The sequence below is a fragment of the Wyeomyia smithii genome, chromosome 3 (genome assembly GCF_029784165.1).
Source record: "Wyeomyia smithii strain HCP4-BCI-WySm-NY-G18 chromosome 3, ASM2978416v1, whole genome shotgun sequence".
NCBI lineage: Eukaryota > Metazoa > Arthropoda > Insecta > Diptera > Culicidae > Wyeomyia > Wyeomyia smithii.
The window spans coordinates 126,024,236-126,043,432 of NC_073696.1; the positions used below are offsets into that span (position 1 = coordinate 126,024,236).

The following is a 19,197-nucleotide window of genomic DNA, read 5'->3' on the forward strand; positions in this document are numbered from 1 at the left end:
TTCAAAAACAGCTTACCTCCCAAAACTAATCGAAGATCCGTCGCAGGAAAACATTTAGTTAACAAGCTCTCTTCACAGTGTCCACAATTGGCGGATCTGCAGCTTGACCGGGCTTTCTTCCTGAATACCTAACCGGCACCATTTCATCGGAGATCAATTCCCTGTCGTTGAAGAATATGACAGGATTCCTGAACTTGGTTGATACTTCTCCGTTTTAACTTTGATCCGCCGTTTGAGGTTGATCCAAAAACTTTCTATCGCTTGAAGCTTGATGACGGTCCACTCCATCCACTTCAGTGATGTCTTGGAATAATAGACCGGTGTCAGGTCCAGCTAAAAGTCGGCAACTTTTGGCAGACTTCATACTGTACTGAGCTTCATACTGTACATCACACCGTTTGAAAGAGCTGCGTAGCAGCAAGGTTACAGAGTCCGCTTTACGAAGCGGATGGTCGTGGGTTCGAATCTTAGTAGAATCAACCCATTCGATGTCAATAGAACTTTAAGCATGGGTTTATTCTCAAACTCCCTTCAAATTCACCCTTCCTTTACGCTGAACTCTAGTACCCCTTGGAGTGGCTTCCTTTGAAAAAAATAAGTCCTTATAATAAAACTGGCCAGAAAAAGATTTAACGAAACTTCTCCAGGGAAATTAAATAAGCTCGCTATAAGAGAGCAGAAGGCATGTGAAAGGAAGGGTTCAACAACACTTTTTTTTTCTTCATATATTCATATATTCAAATAATCAAAGTTTGTTCTAATAATTTGATCATAACAAGTGTTGTTGAATCTGCTATATTTTGCAATATCGTTTCATTTGAATCACACAAGCTACAAATTTGTTTTTTTTTCTTATCGGAATATTTGAAAATAAAAGACTCGAAAAGGTAACTGCTCACGAAAATCGCGCGCTAGTTTTTTTTCGTAATAACAAGTTTTACGAGTAGGGGAGGATTGTACAAAACGCACTAGTTAAGCATTTTCGCGATTTACAGCGCTTCAAATCATTTCAAAGCGACATTGAACGTGTAGGATGATTGCAGGATCTATTTATTGTATGTTTATGACGAAGTTTATTATAGAATACTCAATTTCAATATCTTTTTTGGTAAAAATTACCATTGCCGCCAAACAAGCCCGTGCCAAAAACGCACCACAACAAAGGCCAGTATGCTCCAAAGCAGGTGGCTAATATGCCACTAGCAGAAATCAGCATGCGAAGTGAGAAGCACTTGAAGTCTCGAAAGTAAAATCAAAAATAATCGAACATGCTCTAAGTTGTCAAGCAATCTCCTGCAAGCTCTTCATAGTGCATTCTGCCCCAATCTTAATTTTGATTGTTTTTAAGTAAAAGTTGACGAATGTTAGTGAAATAATTTGAAATACTCTTAGTATTATAAACTCCAGAAGTGTAAAGGTTAGGGGAACCATAGTTTTTTGTATTATTTACTAGTAAGTTAATCATAAAAGCTTAAATAAAATTCATGAATAATTACATGTTGGATAGAGCCACAGCCAATTGCACAGTTTTTTGAGTATTTTAGTCATAATGGCACACTTTTCATATGAGAACTGTAGAGAAGCTGGGTTTTCATGAGAAAAGCGAAGAATTTCGTCATAAAAAGCCACATGTGTAACTATTTTGGGGAATTAATTGCATGGGCCATCTTACCCAACTGGTGCGTCTTGTACGGTTCTCCCCTATCACTAGAAGCACATTGGAAAAATCCCATCTTTGGGGCCGATTGGACCACCTCTCACTCAGTGGGACCGTCCCCACTTTAGATTGAAGTGCGATTTTTCATCAAACTACTTAAAGCTACGAATAATAATTTATAAAAATGAACTGATACATTATTTTTGAAGCAAATTATTCAAAGAATGAAAAAATATAAATTTGAAGCGGCAGTGTTGCGGAATATGTTCTTTCTGCACTTGAGAAATTGAATTGCATTTTTCGGCAAATATAGTATAATTCAAATTTAACAATTTCATCGTGTTTCTTAGAATTTTTTAGAATTAGAATTTTACCAAAAAAAAATTATTACTAAGAGCAACCTCGAGTTACAGCATTTTAAGAAAGAAAGTTATTTTCTCTGAATAAGCATTCTTCTTTTCCAATTTTTATTTACATCCGGATATTTCGTTTCAGAGCACCTTCCAAAAAATGCATTTTTATCAAAGAATTAAAAAATCAACCTTTAGCGGCAGTGTTGTTGTTTAATAAAAAAAAAGCGGTAGATACATACCTCGTAAAAAAACAACCGCGGTAATTGGAAAATCCGCGTTAATTAGCAAATCCGCGTAATTTGAAAATCCGCGTGAAAAACCGCGGTATATAAATAATCCACGTAAAGTAAACCACCAAAAACGGCTTTGGAAATAAAAACCCGAGACGCTCTACCACCAGTATTTCAAGTTGTCTGTCATCCCGGATCCTTCGGAGGGCGGAGGGTTTTTTACCAAATCTTTTATTCAATAAACACTTAGACGTTTTTGATTCCCAACCCGTGTTAATTCGAGAATCCGCGTAAATTTTTTTGATTTAACACAGTAACGCATTAAAAACCTGACCGTATAATCTGATTTCAAATTTACCGATTCCATTGTGTTTCTGAAAAAATTTTCCTTGAAAAACTCTTATCACTCATAGGTATTATGAGCAAAACTCGAGTTACAAAATTTTTGAGAAATAAGGTCAAGTTTACCCTGATTTGCTTCCAATTTCTATTCTTATGTTGCCAATAACTGTGTTTCGATTATGGACGCCCTAGATGAGGCAATTCTGGGGTAATTGGTCAGGGAATTCAGAAAAGATATCAATTTCGACCGAAAATGTTGCCACTTGCATGGATATCTTTTAACCGAATCGTTTGAGCAACGGAAATTTCGAGCACTGTGAAAACAATCATCCATGCATGCTGTATTCAAAAGGGTGAGAAAAGAGACGTGCGGAACTATAGAGAAATTATTTGTCTTTGCCGGATCTACAGTGAGGGGCAAAATAAAGTGCCCACTTGATTATTTTTTCTTTTCGTTCATTTTTCTGGTTAAAATTAAACGAAACCACATCGTAATCATTTTTAAAATCTTATTTATTATGTTCTTTTCAAGTTTAGTTAATATTGCTCTGGTAACAAAAAAAGTTTTTCTAATAGAAAAAAAAAAACAGTTTGGATTACTTAAATAAACAGGGACAAAATAAAGTGCCCAGATAAATATAGTTTCAAATAAGCCAAACTGAAGGCAAACAACAACAATTCAATAGTGTGTATGGCCTCCTTTAGCCTTCAACACCTCCTGTAAGCGCTTCGGCATACTTTCTACAAGGTTTTTCAAGTGTTGTGGGTCGAGTTCTTCCCACGCGCGTTCCAGGGCTTCAAAATAGTTTTTTTATTAGTTACACCAGTTTTATCGATCCTAGCATCAAGGGTGGCCCACAGATTTTCGATGGGTTTCGGGGATGGGATGCGACAGGAACGAAAAAATGACTTCGTCAGTTTGGCCGTATGCTTCGGATCGTTATCCTGCTGGAAAACGAAACGCTCCTCGAGGCCCGTCTTGATGAGAGATACCTCGAGATTTTCCCGCAGGATATTGCAATACGACTCAGCTGTCATGATTCCGTCTATTTTCACCAAACTGCCCACCCCACCCCAAGAAAAGCACCCCCACACCATCACGTTGCCTCCTCCGTGCTTGACAGTTCCTTGAATATGGCGGTCTTGGAACTCCTCAGCCGATTTGCGCCACACACGGTCCCGCTTCTTCCGATTGAACAGCTCGAATTTGGATTCGTCGGTCCACAACACATTTTTCCAGTATTGCAGCGGCTAATTGGCGTGCTCCTTGGCGAACTTGAGACGCTTAGCCTTATTCGCCTTGCTGATGAAAGGCCTTCTCACTGCCATCTTGCTTCGGAACCCCTGCGCTTGGATGCGGTGACGGACAGTACGACGCGAAACCGATAGTTGGAGCTTTTCCTGTATCTGCCGAATCGTAACTTTTGAGTTTTTCTTTACCTCACGAATGATTTTCTTGTCCGTTCTGGCATCTGTCTTGCGTTTTCGTTTTCTTCCTGGGCGATCCACCACCGATCCGAACGTTTTCATCTTCTTCAAGATTTTTCCGACCGCTGCCTTGCTGATTTTGTAGTGCTTGGCCACTTCCCGGTGCGATTGGCCGTTATTGACATCGCCAACAACCAGTTTCCGGATGCACAACGGGATCGTACGGGAAATTACTACGTTCTCCATATTTTACAACTTTTTCGAAGGCAGACACGATTACAACTGCTTTAGAGCCAAGCCAGTTGTTTGTGAAACGTCAAAATACTCAAAAAAAACAAAATCAAGGGGTCTCACGATGGAAACTTATCGAAATTTTATCGATTTTCAGAGTGGGCACTTTATTTTGTCACTGTTTTTTTTTTTTTTGGGAATAATAACTGTTTTGTTCTATAAGAAAAACTTTTTTTTTTGTCAGAACAAAATTAAAAATATTAAAAAAGAACATTATGAGAGAGATTTTAGGAATGATTACGATGTGTTTTCGTTCAATTTGAACCAGAAAAATGAAAGAAATGAAAAAAAAAAGTGGGCACTCTATTTTGCCCCTCACTGTAAGCTTTCTGAAATTATCGTCCGCAGTGTAATTCTGAACAGCACCAGAAACTATATTTCAGTCGATCAGCATGGGCTTATGCCGGGTCGTTCTGTGTCAACTAACTTGATCGAATTGAAAAGAACCTGTATTTTACAGATAGAAGCTGGATCACAAACTGGCGCTGTGTATACAGATATTAAGGCGCTTTTAACACAGTAGATCATCCAATACTTTTGCATAAGCTCACTAAAGTCGGTGTTTCTGAGAGAAAGCCTTCGTGGCTAAGCTCGTATCTTTCAGGCACACTTTGTTCGTAAAACTGGATTCCACAGTTTCACGTGCATAGTAACAGTTCCGGAGTCCCTCAAGGTAGTAATCTAGGTCCTTTGCTGTTTTCCTTGTACTCCAACGACATCGCCAAGCTGCTCGGTGTCGGGTGCGTATTGGTATATGCCGACCTTGTTGTGAAGCCTGTCCAGGACTGTCACTGTATGCAAACACTGTTGGGTGTGGTTATAACATTCCCCATTTCTTTCGATTGCCCAACAATATAGCGCTATCACCTTCAAAGCTTTAAAAAAACTAGGTTTTACAACAAAAATTGTTCAAGATTTGACAGATCCACACTGTTTAAAGGCATTATACTGCGCTGCGCATTAGTTCGACCAATCCTGAAAAATGCCATCATCTGGAATCCTCATTTCCTGCAGTGTTGTTAGTCTAGTTCGTAGAATCTACGGATTTTAACGAAATAGTTTTGGCGACGCTGCCTGTCTACTCTCCTCGTGTGTACTCGTGTGTACCTACTCCCCAACTCGCGAGAACGACCAGCCGAAGACAATTGTCTCATGATGCTTCGCGTCGCGATGGTTGTAGAGGGACAAAAAAATAATAGGGTATCGGACTACTTCGGCAGCGGTTTGCTTCGGCTGGTTTTGCATTAGACTGCTGATTGTTGACACTTACCAAAGCAGTCCGATACCCTACACGTTGCCCCACTATTGGCTGTCGGTGCATGAAGCAAAAACGGGGAGAAAGCATTTTCGTTTTCGAGCATAGTTTTTCAAGCACTCCTCCTAGTCGAGCACTCCTATGCAAGCAAGCAGGAACTCGCGTAATCTTTTACAGTTCTTTTCTACCGGTACTCGGATAACTGTCCCATAATGAAAAACAACATGTTGAGGAAACGGCGATTTAATATTATCCGTGGATTTTCGGATTTCCAGCAATTACATCCAGAACCAATAATCATAACAGTTCCATGGCACCACTAGTTTATCGTTGAGAACAAAAAGCATGTGATGGAATTGGTTTTACGTTATATAACTTGAAAAAAAAAAGACAAAACGGGACAAAATATGCGGGTACATTTCAAAAGTACTCGCATATTTTGTCCCATCACATATAAATTCAACCAGCAACCGACAGTATCATTGGCAACGTAGATTCTACTACAGAAAAACAACATTAGTCTAGTTAATTAAATGACATACTTCTATATGTCTAAAATAATCCTGGAGCAAAATTATATGTTTGCAGTTTGTACCACTATGCAGTGGGACTGTAATGCGGGTACTTTCAATATGGGACAGAACAACTTGGTATTTTTCCATGTTTTTCCATTCAAAAGGATCAATTTTAATTTTTTTCCAGAAAATATGATAGCAATTAAGTCGATTCCCGATGATAACTCAAAAGTGACCAAAATCAGTATGGGACAGTTATGCGGGTGTCGGCAGTTTTCTTTTAAGTAGCAATACAAAAGAGTTTTTGTGTGTCGGTGCGCGCTTGTTGCTACTCAGGGGATGCATGAAAAATAAAGAGTACCTCTAAAGCGTGTGTGCAATAGACTTGAGAAGCGTAGCATATGTCTCGTTCTCAAGCAGAAATGTTTTGCTTCTCGCTCGCTCTGAAACGCTGATTTGCTGTACTGGAAAGACAAAATATAACGTGTTCAACCCAATAATCTTCCTCACTACGAGAATCAGTGTCAATTGTTGGATTTGGATACACTGGAGGGTCGTCAGAAGATTCTGATTCAGCAAGCCACTTCTATAGCCAAGCTTCTCAACAATGAACCAATTTTAAAAATTTTTAAAAATTTTCAGGGAAACACGAGGAAATAATCAAATTTGAAATAGAAATGGTTACATTTATCATGGAAAGAAAATTTAGTTTTCAAATACAAAAATAATCTATCCAACAACACTTACACAAAAAAGAGATTTTTAACAAAAAATGCGTTCATAATCAAAACAGAGATATTAGTGAAATAAGAATAGAAATTACATTAGAATCATATTTGGCTTTATTTCTTTAAAATGCTGTAATTCGAGTTTTGTTAATAATACTTTGGGCCGAAAATTATTTTCTTGTAAAATTTTCTCGGGTAAACGATGAAATAATTAAACTCGAAATCAAAATATACTCATTCGCCAAAAAATGCAGTGTAACTTTTCAAATGTAGAAAAGCATATCTGGCAACACTAGTCCAATCGACAACAAAGTTGGGAATTTTGCATAGTGACCTTATATGAACGCTTTCCCGATGAGTAAATCAAATTTGAAAAGGTCGTTAACATGACAATGCACACTTGAGATGGAATAACCCAACTGATTTTACTCATTTGTAATTCAATGTGTTACAATATTATAGACCGTTCCGATAATTATAAATACACTTACGATCAACCGTCATTCCAAATAACGTGCAGTATTCAACCAAACGTTGGCTGCGTCCTGTTGTTTACATCCAAAAGAAACAGATGCTGTCATTTTTTCTAACATTTAGTGCGAAATTTTGAAAATGCGTGGCCTTTCTCCCGAACAAAGAAAGCGAATTGTGCACAAATGGGGCACCGTGAGTGGTCTTTCTATAAGAAAATTTGCCAGAGAAGAAGGTATAAATGTCGGAGCAGTTCAAACCGCATTGCGGAAGTATTGTGAAGAGTGCATATTTACTAATGCCCCAAGACGTGGTAGAAAACCCGGGCCTGTTGATCCCACAATGGACAAAAAGGTTAAGGAATACTACAAGCGACATCCTTCAGTATCAGTACGAGATGTGGCGAGAAAGCTTGGAACCTCGGCGAGTAACGTTATGCGTGCCAAGGGAAGAATGGGTCTGCAGACCCGTCGGAAGCAGAAGCAGCCAAAACGAAATCCAAAACAAGCTGAATCTGTGAAACCGAGAGCTCGGAAGCTTTATGACAAACTTCTGACCAAAAAAATGGGGTGTGTTATCATGGATGACGAAACCTACATATAACTGGACTATAAGATTCTGCCAGGATCGCAATTTTATACATCACCGAAGGGAAAGGATGTCCCTGGACCATTGAAAGCCATTTACACCGAAAAATTCGGCAAGAAGGTAATGGTTTGGCAGGCCATTCGTGAATGTGGGAAAATATCTCGTTCATTCATTACGAATGACACAATGAATGGTAAAAATTACGTGAAAGAGTGTTTGCAGAAAAGGTTGTTATCCATGGTTAAGCAGCATAACAATCCTCCAATCTTTTGGCCCGATCTTGCTTCCTGCCATTACTCTAAGGATGCACTAGGGTGGTATAAAACAAATAATGTCACATGTGTCCCAAAGGAGATGAATCCTCCAAACTGCCCTGAAATTCGCCCTATTGAAACTTTTGGGCTTTGACCACGGTAAAACTGAGGAAATATGTTAAACTAGCGGACAATGTTGAAAAATTTCAAAAATATTGGCTTAAAGTGGTAAAAATGGTCGAAGAACACACTGTGCAAAAGCTTATGAGTAGTGTTAAGAGAAAAGTTAGAGAACTCGCGTATCCTACGAAAAATAATCCCAACTTGAATTGAAACTGGAAAGAAAACACTTATTATCTATATTTCAGAACAAAATGACCCGACAAATCCTGTATTTTTTGTTTTATTCTAGAAAGAAGATGTATTTAAAATTTTCGGAACAGTCTATAGCGTCCCAATTGGTCTCGAGGTACGCTACTTGTCTAGGAAATAAGAGGCTAGAACTGACAACAATCTTAATACACAGAATGCACATGGTACACAACGATGAGAAGTTGTACTCGATCTTATTGAACACCCTGTACATCTTCACCGCTGAGCCTTCTTCGTTGGCCTTACTCGGGGCAATGTAGAAAAGTTAACCCGTCCAACGTCACAACTGTCCTATCCTGGCGCATATTGTGAATTACCCACGTCTCGTTGCGCTTAACTAAATCGGACACTGCCTTGAAGTTGAAAAGAGTATGTGTCCGTTAGTTTACCTTTCAAAACTAATCGAGGATCCGTCGCAGAAAAACATTTAGTTTGTTGTAAACTGTTCTCCACGAAAATTAAAGCTTCACACAGTGTCCATAGTTGGCAGATCTATAACTTGACCGTCATCTTAGATTACATCCTGTTTTCGTCGACTGCTCCTCATAGTGCTTCCCCGAACACCTGAATATCTTATTCTCGAAGAACGATACTATCTAGAAAACCTCGTATGTTCGAATACGAATAGCTCGGGAAATACTGGGTTATAGATCATATAGGTGACAAAAATTATATCTTCGAACGGTTACGATGAAGTAGTAATTTTGAAGCCTGAATGCTTTATCTAACTCGCTCTGGGACACGGTGGACATTATTTGGCCCCATCCTTTGTCGTTCATAAGTAAATTTACTGTGAACTATGAACGAAAACAATAAGTTCTATAACTCCTACGTCACTTTCGATCGGTAGAAATAAAAGTTTTCGATTGTATTCCTGATATTGTTACTCAAAGTACCACAGTTTTGCAGAAAGTAAATGACCTATACAATTACATTTTGATTCTGAACTGCACGATGTTCAAATAATGGAAAAATTCTATGTATGCACTTCATTCTGAATAATTTTAAATTCGATTTGCACAAACTATATATCTTCACATGCACGCATTTTATGCACGCATAATTTTGTTTTGTGGCCTTTAAGAAAACTTACCGTAATAACAAATATTTTATCCTCCGAAGTCCATTTTTTCTGTCAACAAGTAAACTACAAACAACTTACAAATGAAAAAAGCTGAATCATTCAAAACATTGCGATCGAGCAAGATCGCACCAAATCACCGATGGTCGAATATCGACCATTTTTTATTTGAATGAAACTTTGCACACGTATTTGGCTTAGCAAACTGAGCATTTTCCACAGATGGAGCGATTTTTTACACCCATGAGTTACATTCTAAAATGACGTATGCCTTTTGGCATAGGTTTTATTCGAAGCATTGTAGCCCAGAAACCGTAGGTTGTATAGAAAAACTGTCTGAGAATGAAAAAACATTGAACAGTTGTAGGGAATTAAAAATGCACCATAAAAAAAATATACACTGTACAAAAAAAATTTTTTTTTGACCAAAAAAAATTAAAAATAAACATTAAATTTCAATTTAAAAAAAAAAGAGTTGAATTTTTTCTTATTTTTTTTAAAGAAACTTGACGTTAATACGCAACTTTTAAAAAAAAGTCCAGGATGGAGAAATGAAAAATATTTTTTTTATGGTAGATTAATTTTTTTATGAAAATTCTAATTCAAACATTTTTCAAAATATTTGTATTCTGATGATTTTAAAAGATGCAGAGAGTCATTTCGAATCAAAAAGCCTTTGGTAGTAAACATTCTAAACGCATTGGTTTTCGAGTTATTTTAAATTTAAGCTCGTCAAATTAATTATATTTCGGAAAATACACGTTTTTCTTAATTTGTCCATGGTTCTCCAGCAAAAACCTTACGTTTATTGGAATGCTTGATTAAAAATATACAATTCATTCTTTGACAACAAAACGATTGGATAAATAACTCAAGCGTTAACACTTAGCCTACCTACACGTTCCCCCTTGCCGAATGTTTTATAAAAAAATATGTTTGTCGTGCAACACTACCTACTTGTTTACTAATACTAACTATTTTTAAAGTACGCAACCAATAACTACTGGGTTACTTATAATCTCTGTTTTCGTATATAAAAACGATTGCACTACTCCAGATGTGTTAGTAACAGTTTGCATTTTGTGAAGATGAATAAAGTGAAAAGGGAATACACCAGGCCCAAATGCTGTAGACCCTTTCCTGGTCATCGCTGCTCATCAAGCTTACGCAAATTAAACGAAAACGTTATTGCAAAATTAAAAACATTGAACAGTCAAGCTCATTTTAATACGTCTTTATCAATTTGTGATTCGTTTAGTTATTTGAATGATAGTCAAGCCACCATTCATCCCTTCGTTGTTTACTATTCAGAATCTGGAACACTTAAGAATACCAGCTTCATCATAATATCGGAAGTACTCCATCATGATACTGTTGCGGTTCAGGTGTTCATTGCCAAATTAATGAGTTTTTTAAAAACAACAATAGAGTTGAAAAAAGCGATATTAATGTCTGATGGAGCTGCCTCACAATATAAAAATAGAAAAAACTTTGCAAGTGCAAAACAAAATATAACGTCGATGCAGAATGGCATTTTTTTGCGACTTCTCATGTTAAAGGCCCATGCGATGTTATTGGTGGCATATTAAAACGAATGGCAGGAAATGCAAGTTTAGCTAAAGAACATGAACATCCCATTACAAGCGCAAAAGAATTGTATGATTGGTCTAATCAGAAAAGTAATAAAAATTCATCAAAAATGTCATTTAGTTGGGTATAATATGAAGAATATGAATAAGGAGTAACAGAATGGAGCAATATTTTCAAAAATCTATAATAACAGCTGCCACACAAAAGTATTACTCTTGTGTTTCGATTTCAGAAAATAAGATACAAACGAAGCTGTTTCCAAAAGATGACAAATCATTTACTTATGATGTATATGAAATATAAGGTGAAGCTAGTTCTGTAAAGTATCTATGTCATGAAAAAATATGTTCTTAAGATAATAAAACTCGAAAATAAATATTTGATTCTTACATATATTTATATCACTTAAAACATTTAACTCTTTTCTTGAGAACCGTTCGCCCAATCGTTTTGTTGTCAAAGAATGAATTGTATATTTTTGATCAAGCATTCCAATGAACGTATGGTTTTTGCTGGAGAACCATGGACAAATTAAGAAAAACGTGTATTTTCTCAAATAATTATAATTTTTCGAGCTTAAATTAGAAAAAACTCGAAAACCAATGCCTTTAGAATGTTTACTACCAAGAGCTTTTTGATTTAAAATGACTCTCTGCATCTTTTAAAATCATCAGAATACAAATTTTTTGAAAAATGTTTGAATTAGAATTTTCATAAAAAAAATAATCTACCATAAAAAATTTATTTTTCATTTCTCCATCCTGGACTTTTTTTTAAAAGTTGCGTATTAACGTCAAGTTTCTTTAAAAAAAATTCAACTCTTTTTTTTTTAAATTGAAATTGAATGTTTATTTTTAATTTTTTTTGGTCAAAAAAAATTTTTTTTTGTACGGTGTACATTTTTTTATGGTGCATTTTTAATTCCCTACAACTCATTCTCAGACAGTTTTTCTATACAACCAACGGTTTCTGGGCTACAATGCTTCGAATAAAACCTCTGCCAAAAGGCATACGCCCTTTTAGAATGTAACTCATGGGTGTGAAAAATCTCTGCACCTGTGAAAAATGCTCAGTTTGCTAAGCCAAATACGTGTGCAAAGTTTCATTCAAATCAAAAATGGTTGATTAAATTTTCGCGTATTTCCAGGCGATTTGAAATGATTCTGCTCAATCGTCCATGGTTTGCTGATTTCAAAACAAAAATCAGCCTAAATTCTGCTGTTTACCCTAGAAAAAAAAGACCGCACGCGCGCGAACAGGATCGAACGATGGGGTAATGTGTGTAATTGTGTAAACAAATGCCAAGCATGTGATCTCAACCACGGCCTATGAAGAGATCCGTCACACAGCTGAGATATGGATTTCCAACAATAACAAAAATAAGTAATGATCTCACAGTATTGATTGCACGCAAAGACCGACTTAAAAGTGCGTGCAAACATTTGTGTATGCGCTCAGGGCCAACGGTGAATAACAAATCTCGTTTCCTTTATCTTCCGCTTGATTGGGAAGTGGAATGTTTTCTGATAGGCATATTGCGTTTTATTGGTTAAGAAACCAAATTGGGTTCATGAATGGATTCTTTCACGAGGTTTCACCTACGAAACTGAATGTTTTTTAAATGCACTCTGAACAATTAGCCATAAAGTACCTTTCTAGACATTCCATACACAATTGGTTTATAAATACATTGGAAAAAATCCGTGACGAACTTATTAAGTGATTTTTCATCAGTTCAGTGGACAGCTCTTTTGTGGTTTATCATCAGGAGACGAAAAAAATACAAACTTGCTAATATTTTTTTTGCAATAACCTTGCTCGTTCGGCCATTCCAATGGAAGCCACATTTGTGCAGTACATACGTTGTGAAAATATACCATACAGCATGCTCTAAACAATAATCAAACAAGCATAACATAACTCAAACATCAACCACACACTCAATCGTTAATTCAAACTCATGATCATATCACTGCTCCTCCTGCCTGCTACTTGTGCTGCGGATGCCACTACTGATACGGAGCTCAACAAGGCTTACACTCCACCTTCTTATCCTTCGAATTTAATTGTTATTCGGTTGCCGTTTTTTTAATTTTTACTAAATTTTCTGTTTCGTTCTGTTCGTCCAAGTATCGTTCGCTTTGCTGTAACATACACACGTTGTTGCTTGTTAGTCTAAACCAGAGGCAAAAATCTAGTTGCGATAAGTGAAAACCATTATTCGGTTTAACCAATGTATTGTAGCTTTTCTCAATGCTTTACCATTGTAACCTTGAACAAATCGATGCTAAGTTTCAGTGAAGAATCTTAGACAGATTGTAACACTACTGCCAAATGAAGAGGAGTAATAATTCAGTAAACGTTACATTTAACGCGCAATTAGGATTTATACAAGGAAATAACCATACGCAATTCACGGCCGGTGAAAGTTACTTACAAGTAAAATATGACTTTCAAGCTATAAAGTGAGATAATGGTTGAGGGAACAGAGCGCAAAAAAAAACAAAAAAAAAACGAAACACGTGTCGTGTCCAGGTGAGAGGGCGGAGAAGGCAAATTGGCTTCGTTTCATTCTGTTAACGTTCGACATATGTTTTCTACTTTCTGTTGTTTTTCGTTAACCCAATGTTCGAAATAGCTTTAGCCAACCGATTGAACTCAGTGCGATTCCGTTGAAATTGATTGTTCAATTTTTAACCCCTTTCTATTGTCCAGCTACAATCGGATATGGCCTGTAATGGGTGACGGGGCTGGACTGGACCTCCCCGACTACGGCCGCAGCGTCCCATATTTGCCACCCGATTCGTCAACCGGTTACCTCCAGCAGGAGCTACAACAAAACAATCCAGTCGATCGGACTAAACTCCAAAACAGTAGTTGTAGTACCAGTAGTGTTAGTTCCAAAAACAACATATATACCGATATTGCTCTTGGCAAATCCATTCGAAACTTGATGCGGCCTTCGTCAATCGGAAACCCCCACGTTTCGGCGTCAAATCCTTTCTCACCGTCAACAGAGCAGCAGACGGATCCTTTCTGTAGGACTGCCTGTAACTTCGTAAATAATAACAGCGGCAGCCACAGTATCGCCACCTGCACTGTACAATACCCGCACAAATGTGTTCAAGATTTGATCCGCGAGGAACTGGGTGCCGGTGGTTTGCTACGGGGTTCCACGGGTAACCTCAGCAATACCGGCAGTATGGTCAACATCCACATAGAATCGGAACTGCCACATCACTACCACGGCTACCAGTCACATCCGGGTTCGGGACGGTCTAGTCCGGCCTCACAGATGTTCCACTACGAATCGCCGCCAAAGCACTTGAGTGCGATTGGCCACTCCGTTAGCATACCGTGCAGTACCCGAGTCAGCCGGGCTCCGTCCCCGTCGTTCCTGCCAGCGGCCGGAGGCGAGCACTCAAGGTTGGAACCCGAAGCTTTTCTATTTTGTTTATTTTGTGATTTTCCAGCGTTTTTCGATGATATTCAAGCAGTTTGTCGTTTTGTTTTTGATTTTATTTATCTAAGCAGAATTGTTGCTCTGAGAATTTGGTTTTGGTTTTTTTTTATTCAATTATCACTTTGTTCTGCTTCAGAGAACAGATGATAAGGGTTTTTTTAAGCTTAAGTTCTAACCAGTTCTAACCAGAGTTTCCCTGTTTACAGGTTACCGATAAACTGTTAGCGTTTGTTTCCAAAGTCCCATGCCGTTACTAACATTAAGTTTATAGCTGTACTATATTAATGATTAAAAGAACAAAACTGATAGAGTAATCACATTTTTGTAGTCTGTAGCTATCCCGTCACAAAAGTAGATTAGATCAAATCTAAGTTCTGATTTTCGGTTCGTTCGTTGTCCTTCAACGACATTTAAAAATCACTTAGATATGTATATACAAACAGAGCGCCAAGTTGGTTTTTGAGTCACTTGACTTTTCTTGCGGCGATTGCACTGTTTTTGAAAGCAGATTGTAGTCAAATATATATGTACATAGGTTAGAATCTCTCCAAACTATCTTCGAGCACAGATTATGAATATTTATAGGATCGTAAAGACATTATAGATGGAGTCTGCGTCAACTCGACAATCAAATGAAAATTGTGAGTGTAAATACTATAGAAACTTTGTAATTTTATTCAACAATTCTACATTAAAACCTAACTGACAGTCTCTCTTAGACCGGGATTCGAATATACGACTACCCGCTTGTTAGACAAACATCCTACCTCGAAAAAACTCGTCGATCAGCTTCCTTTAGCGTCCATGCTTCATGTCCGGGAGTATCAGTGTCCTACACAGCGCTAGTTTTGAGCGAGTTTGCAAACTACGGGACCTTAGCTGGTTAAGTAGTCCGTAGAAAGCGCTGATCGCAGCTGCAAGTCGTCGTTTGTTCACGGCTACACGGCTCATAACGTTGTCACATGTCACAAGCGTACCAAGATAAACGAATTCGTCAACCACTTCAAATCGTTCTCCATCTATCTCACCAACACCACGGGAACTCCCACGCTCCCTGCCAGCTACCATGTACTTCGTTTTGGCAGAGTTAATGACAAATCCCAATCGCGCTGCTTCCCTCTTAAAAGGTACGAAGGCCTCCTCCACGACTCTACGGTTGATACCGATGATATCGATGTCGTCCGCAAAACCAAGAAGCATGTGAGATTACGTGATGATCGTACCGTTTCTTTCCACGTTTGTTCTCCTACTGCACCTTCAAGGGCGATGTTGAATAGTAAGTTAGAGAGCGCATCCACCTGCTTCAGTCTATCCAACGTTACGAACGCGGCTGATGTCTCGCCAGCTATCCGCACGCATGACTTCGATCCCTCCAGCATCATACGACTCAGCGGTTTCGTCGGGAAACCGTATTCCAGCATGATCTACCACAGCCCGTTTCTTTTCACTGAGTCGTATGCCGCCTCGAAATCCACAAACAGATGGTGATTCGGTAAGTTGTTCTCCCGGGGTCGCAGGGAGAAGATTTGATTCGTCGTGGGACGCCCCTGTCGAAAACCAGCCAGTACTCGCCAACGAAGGATTCCGTTAACGGTCTCAATCTGAAGAACAGGATACGGGAGATCACTTTATATGCGGAGTCGAGCAACGTAATGCCCCGATAGTTGCAACAATCCAGTCGATGACCCCCCCGCATAGTACAGCCGCTCGTCTCCTGCTTTTAGTAGTTCGGCCTGGATACCGTCCTTCCCAGCGGCCTCGCCGTTTTTCAGCTCACTAATCGCCTTTTTCACCTCATCCTGTGTTGGTGGCTCCACAGGTTGTTCGTTACTCATAATCGTCATCCTGTTCCTGTTCTGCTCATCCGGTTCCTCACCGTTCGCCTGAAAATGCTTCTTCAACCTGGCTGCAACCGTCGGTTTATCAGTAAGCAGGCTGCCGTCCTTGTCATGACACATGACCGGCACAGGGAAATTCCTGCTTCTGACTCTGTTGACAGTTCTATAGAATCTCCGCATGTCGTTTTGAGCATAGCTGTCCCCTGCGCTTCCGAGCACCTGCTCCTCGTACTCGCACTTCTTCTGACGGTGGGTTCTATTTTCGGCAGCTCTTGCCCCCTGTATCTCTCTCTGTTCTGACGCGAAGCCGCAGTGAGCATTCGGCTCCTGACACGGTTCTTCTCATCTGTCGCTCTCTGGCATTCGGCATCGAACCAGCCTTTACGCTGTCTTCCACGCGTGGTACCTATCACCTCTCTCGCAGTCGTTTCGATAGCGCCATGGATACTGCTCCACAGCCCATTTATGACCTCTGGCGTACTCTGCTGCCATGCCATCAGTTTTTAATCGCTGAGTGTTGAAACGCGTCGTCCTCATTGTGCGAGATTTCAGCACGTTCGATAACCGTGCGCGGATCTTACAAACGACGAGATAATGGTCAGAGTCAATGTTTGGTCCCCGAAAAGACCTAACATCAGTAACATCCGAAAAGTGCCGACCGTCAATCAGTACGTGATCGATCTGGGAGCAGGCATCTCCATTTGGATGCCTCCAGGTGTGTTTCCGAATATTCAAAAGTGGAAAATAAGAGCTACATATGGCCATTCCCCTGGCCGCGGCAAAGTTTATCTGCCTCAGACCGTTTTCATTGGTTGACGAGTGGAGGCTATGCCTTCCAATGGCCGAACGGAAGAATTCCTCCCTCCCAACCTGTGCGTTTGCGTCTCCGATGACGACTCTTACGTCGTGTTTTGTGCACTCGTCGTAGATTCGCTCAAGCTTGTCATAGAACTCATCTTTGACTTTGGTCTACTGCACGGAATTCCCTTTCTCCGGAATTCGACCACCGAACCTCCTGATTTGCTGCGATTTCGACTCCCTGCCGCTGTAGCTCTCGAGCAAGCAAGCCAGCTCGCGCCGGTTCATTAAAAGATCGGACGTTCCTAGTACCCAATTTCCAATCGTGTTCGTAGCCTAGGTCTTTGCCGATTGATCCGTTCCGTTTTTCTAATTTCGTTGTTCGTGGTTGCAAAAAGGTTTCGGTATGCTACCTTTCCACACGCAAAAGTTGAAGTCTTGTACAATCGTTGTGTCTTCCCGATTCGCACAAATGTTGCACAGAAATCGCACAATAAATGTGTGAAACGCATAACGCAACGGTTGTACTGCGAATACATTGACATAGAATGCAATCAGAATATGTATCATATACCGACACTTTATTTCTCACGTCGAGTGTATTAGTGACTGCTACTCATGGATTATTATTTGCTTCACGAAATGAGCGAGACACCCGTGCTGAACATACTTGATACCAGTGTTGTTAGTCTCACTCATACTGTCGGTGCGTGCTTGCTGCTATTCAGAGGAATGCATGAAGAAGAAAAAGTATCTCGAAAGCGTGTGTGCAAAAGACTTGAAAAGCGTAGCATATGTCTCGTCCTCAAGCAGAAAGGAGGAAAATGGTTTTGCTTCTCGCTCGCTTTGCAATGCTGCTTGATACCAGTTGAAACTGTTTAGGTGTAGTAGTTTGGAGCTTCCAAATACATTGGAGAAACGCTAGAGCATTCATTGCGTTATGCCCAACACGCAATCATTGTACTGGTTTCGAAATACATCAACAATTGCGCTAAAAACGCACAATTTTGTACTGGTTTCGCACCATCCAACTTTTGCGTGCAGGGTCGCGATACCTACATCCTGCTGATGGGGCTGCCATATAAGGTGTCGCTGGCGGGATACAGCATTCCATAATTCAACCGCCCGCTCCGGGTCAGACGCTGTTGTACGCCGCACACTGTTTCCAAACCTGCAAAAACGTGATCGAAATTAATTTGACCCAAAAATTGATTTCAGAGCTGTAACGTCTTCAGCAAAGTTGTTCCATTAATTATTCTCCAGATTAGAGAAGTTGCAATTCCATGATTAATCCACTCAACAGTGAGAAACTAATTTTATTTTTCTCATTTTGGAATATAAAAATCCACGTTGTTCTGTAAAATTGTAGTAAATTTTAAAAGAAACAACTTTGTGGAAGACATCATACTTCTATCTATCTATTTAGATGGATTTTCGTGGAGTTTTCTATAGATTACTACTTAAAATCTTTTTTTGCTATTGAACTTTTTATAGTGATTTTCTACAATTTTTGAATGTTCTATAAAATTGTTTGCTACAATGAAACAAACAATATCTCCGAAGAAAGTTTATTTTTATCTCACATATATTTTTAGTTGTTGACGATTTTTACTAGAATAATGCGCTAATTTACACTAATCACTCTTAACTAAAAAAATAATGGTTTTGGAGTCGCAGTGTATTTAGTAAAGTTGTTCTATTAATTATTCTCCATTTTGTAGAATTTAGAAATTTGTGATTAATCTACGTAGAAGTAAGAAATGAGTTTTACTTTTCTCATTTTTGCATATAAAAATCCACTTTTCTGAGTGAAGTTTTAGCACATTTTGTAAGAATCAACTTTGTCGAAGATACTATACTTGTATCTGCTAGTTTAAATGAACTATTGTAAAGTTTTCTCTAGAATGCCCCTTAAAATAATTTTTTCAAGATAATTTTTCATA

The 19,197-nt window shown here is 38.9% G+C and overlaps 1 protein-coding gene across 2 annotated transcripts in view; it reads left to right on the forward strand.

Moving 5' to 3' along the window:
* The window catches only part of LOC129732776 (protein bunched, class 2/F/G isoform-like), a 264,630-nt gene that overhangs the window by 84,388 nt on the left and 161,045 nt on the right, over positions 1 to 19,197 (forward strand). The window contains exon 4 of one of the 2 annotated variants that reach the window (XM_055694004.1): positions 13,871 to 14,581. The exons of the other annotated variant lie outside the window; for it this stretch is intronic. Within the exon in view, the coding sequence (XP_055549979.1) occupies positions 13,871 to 14,581 (711 nt within the window). The remainder of the gene's footprint in view (positions 1 to 13,870; positions 14,582 to 19,197) is intronic. 2 annotated transcript variants of the gene reach the window in all.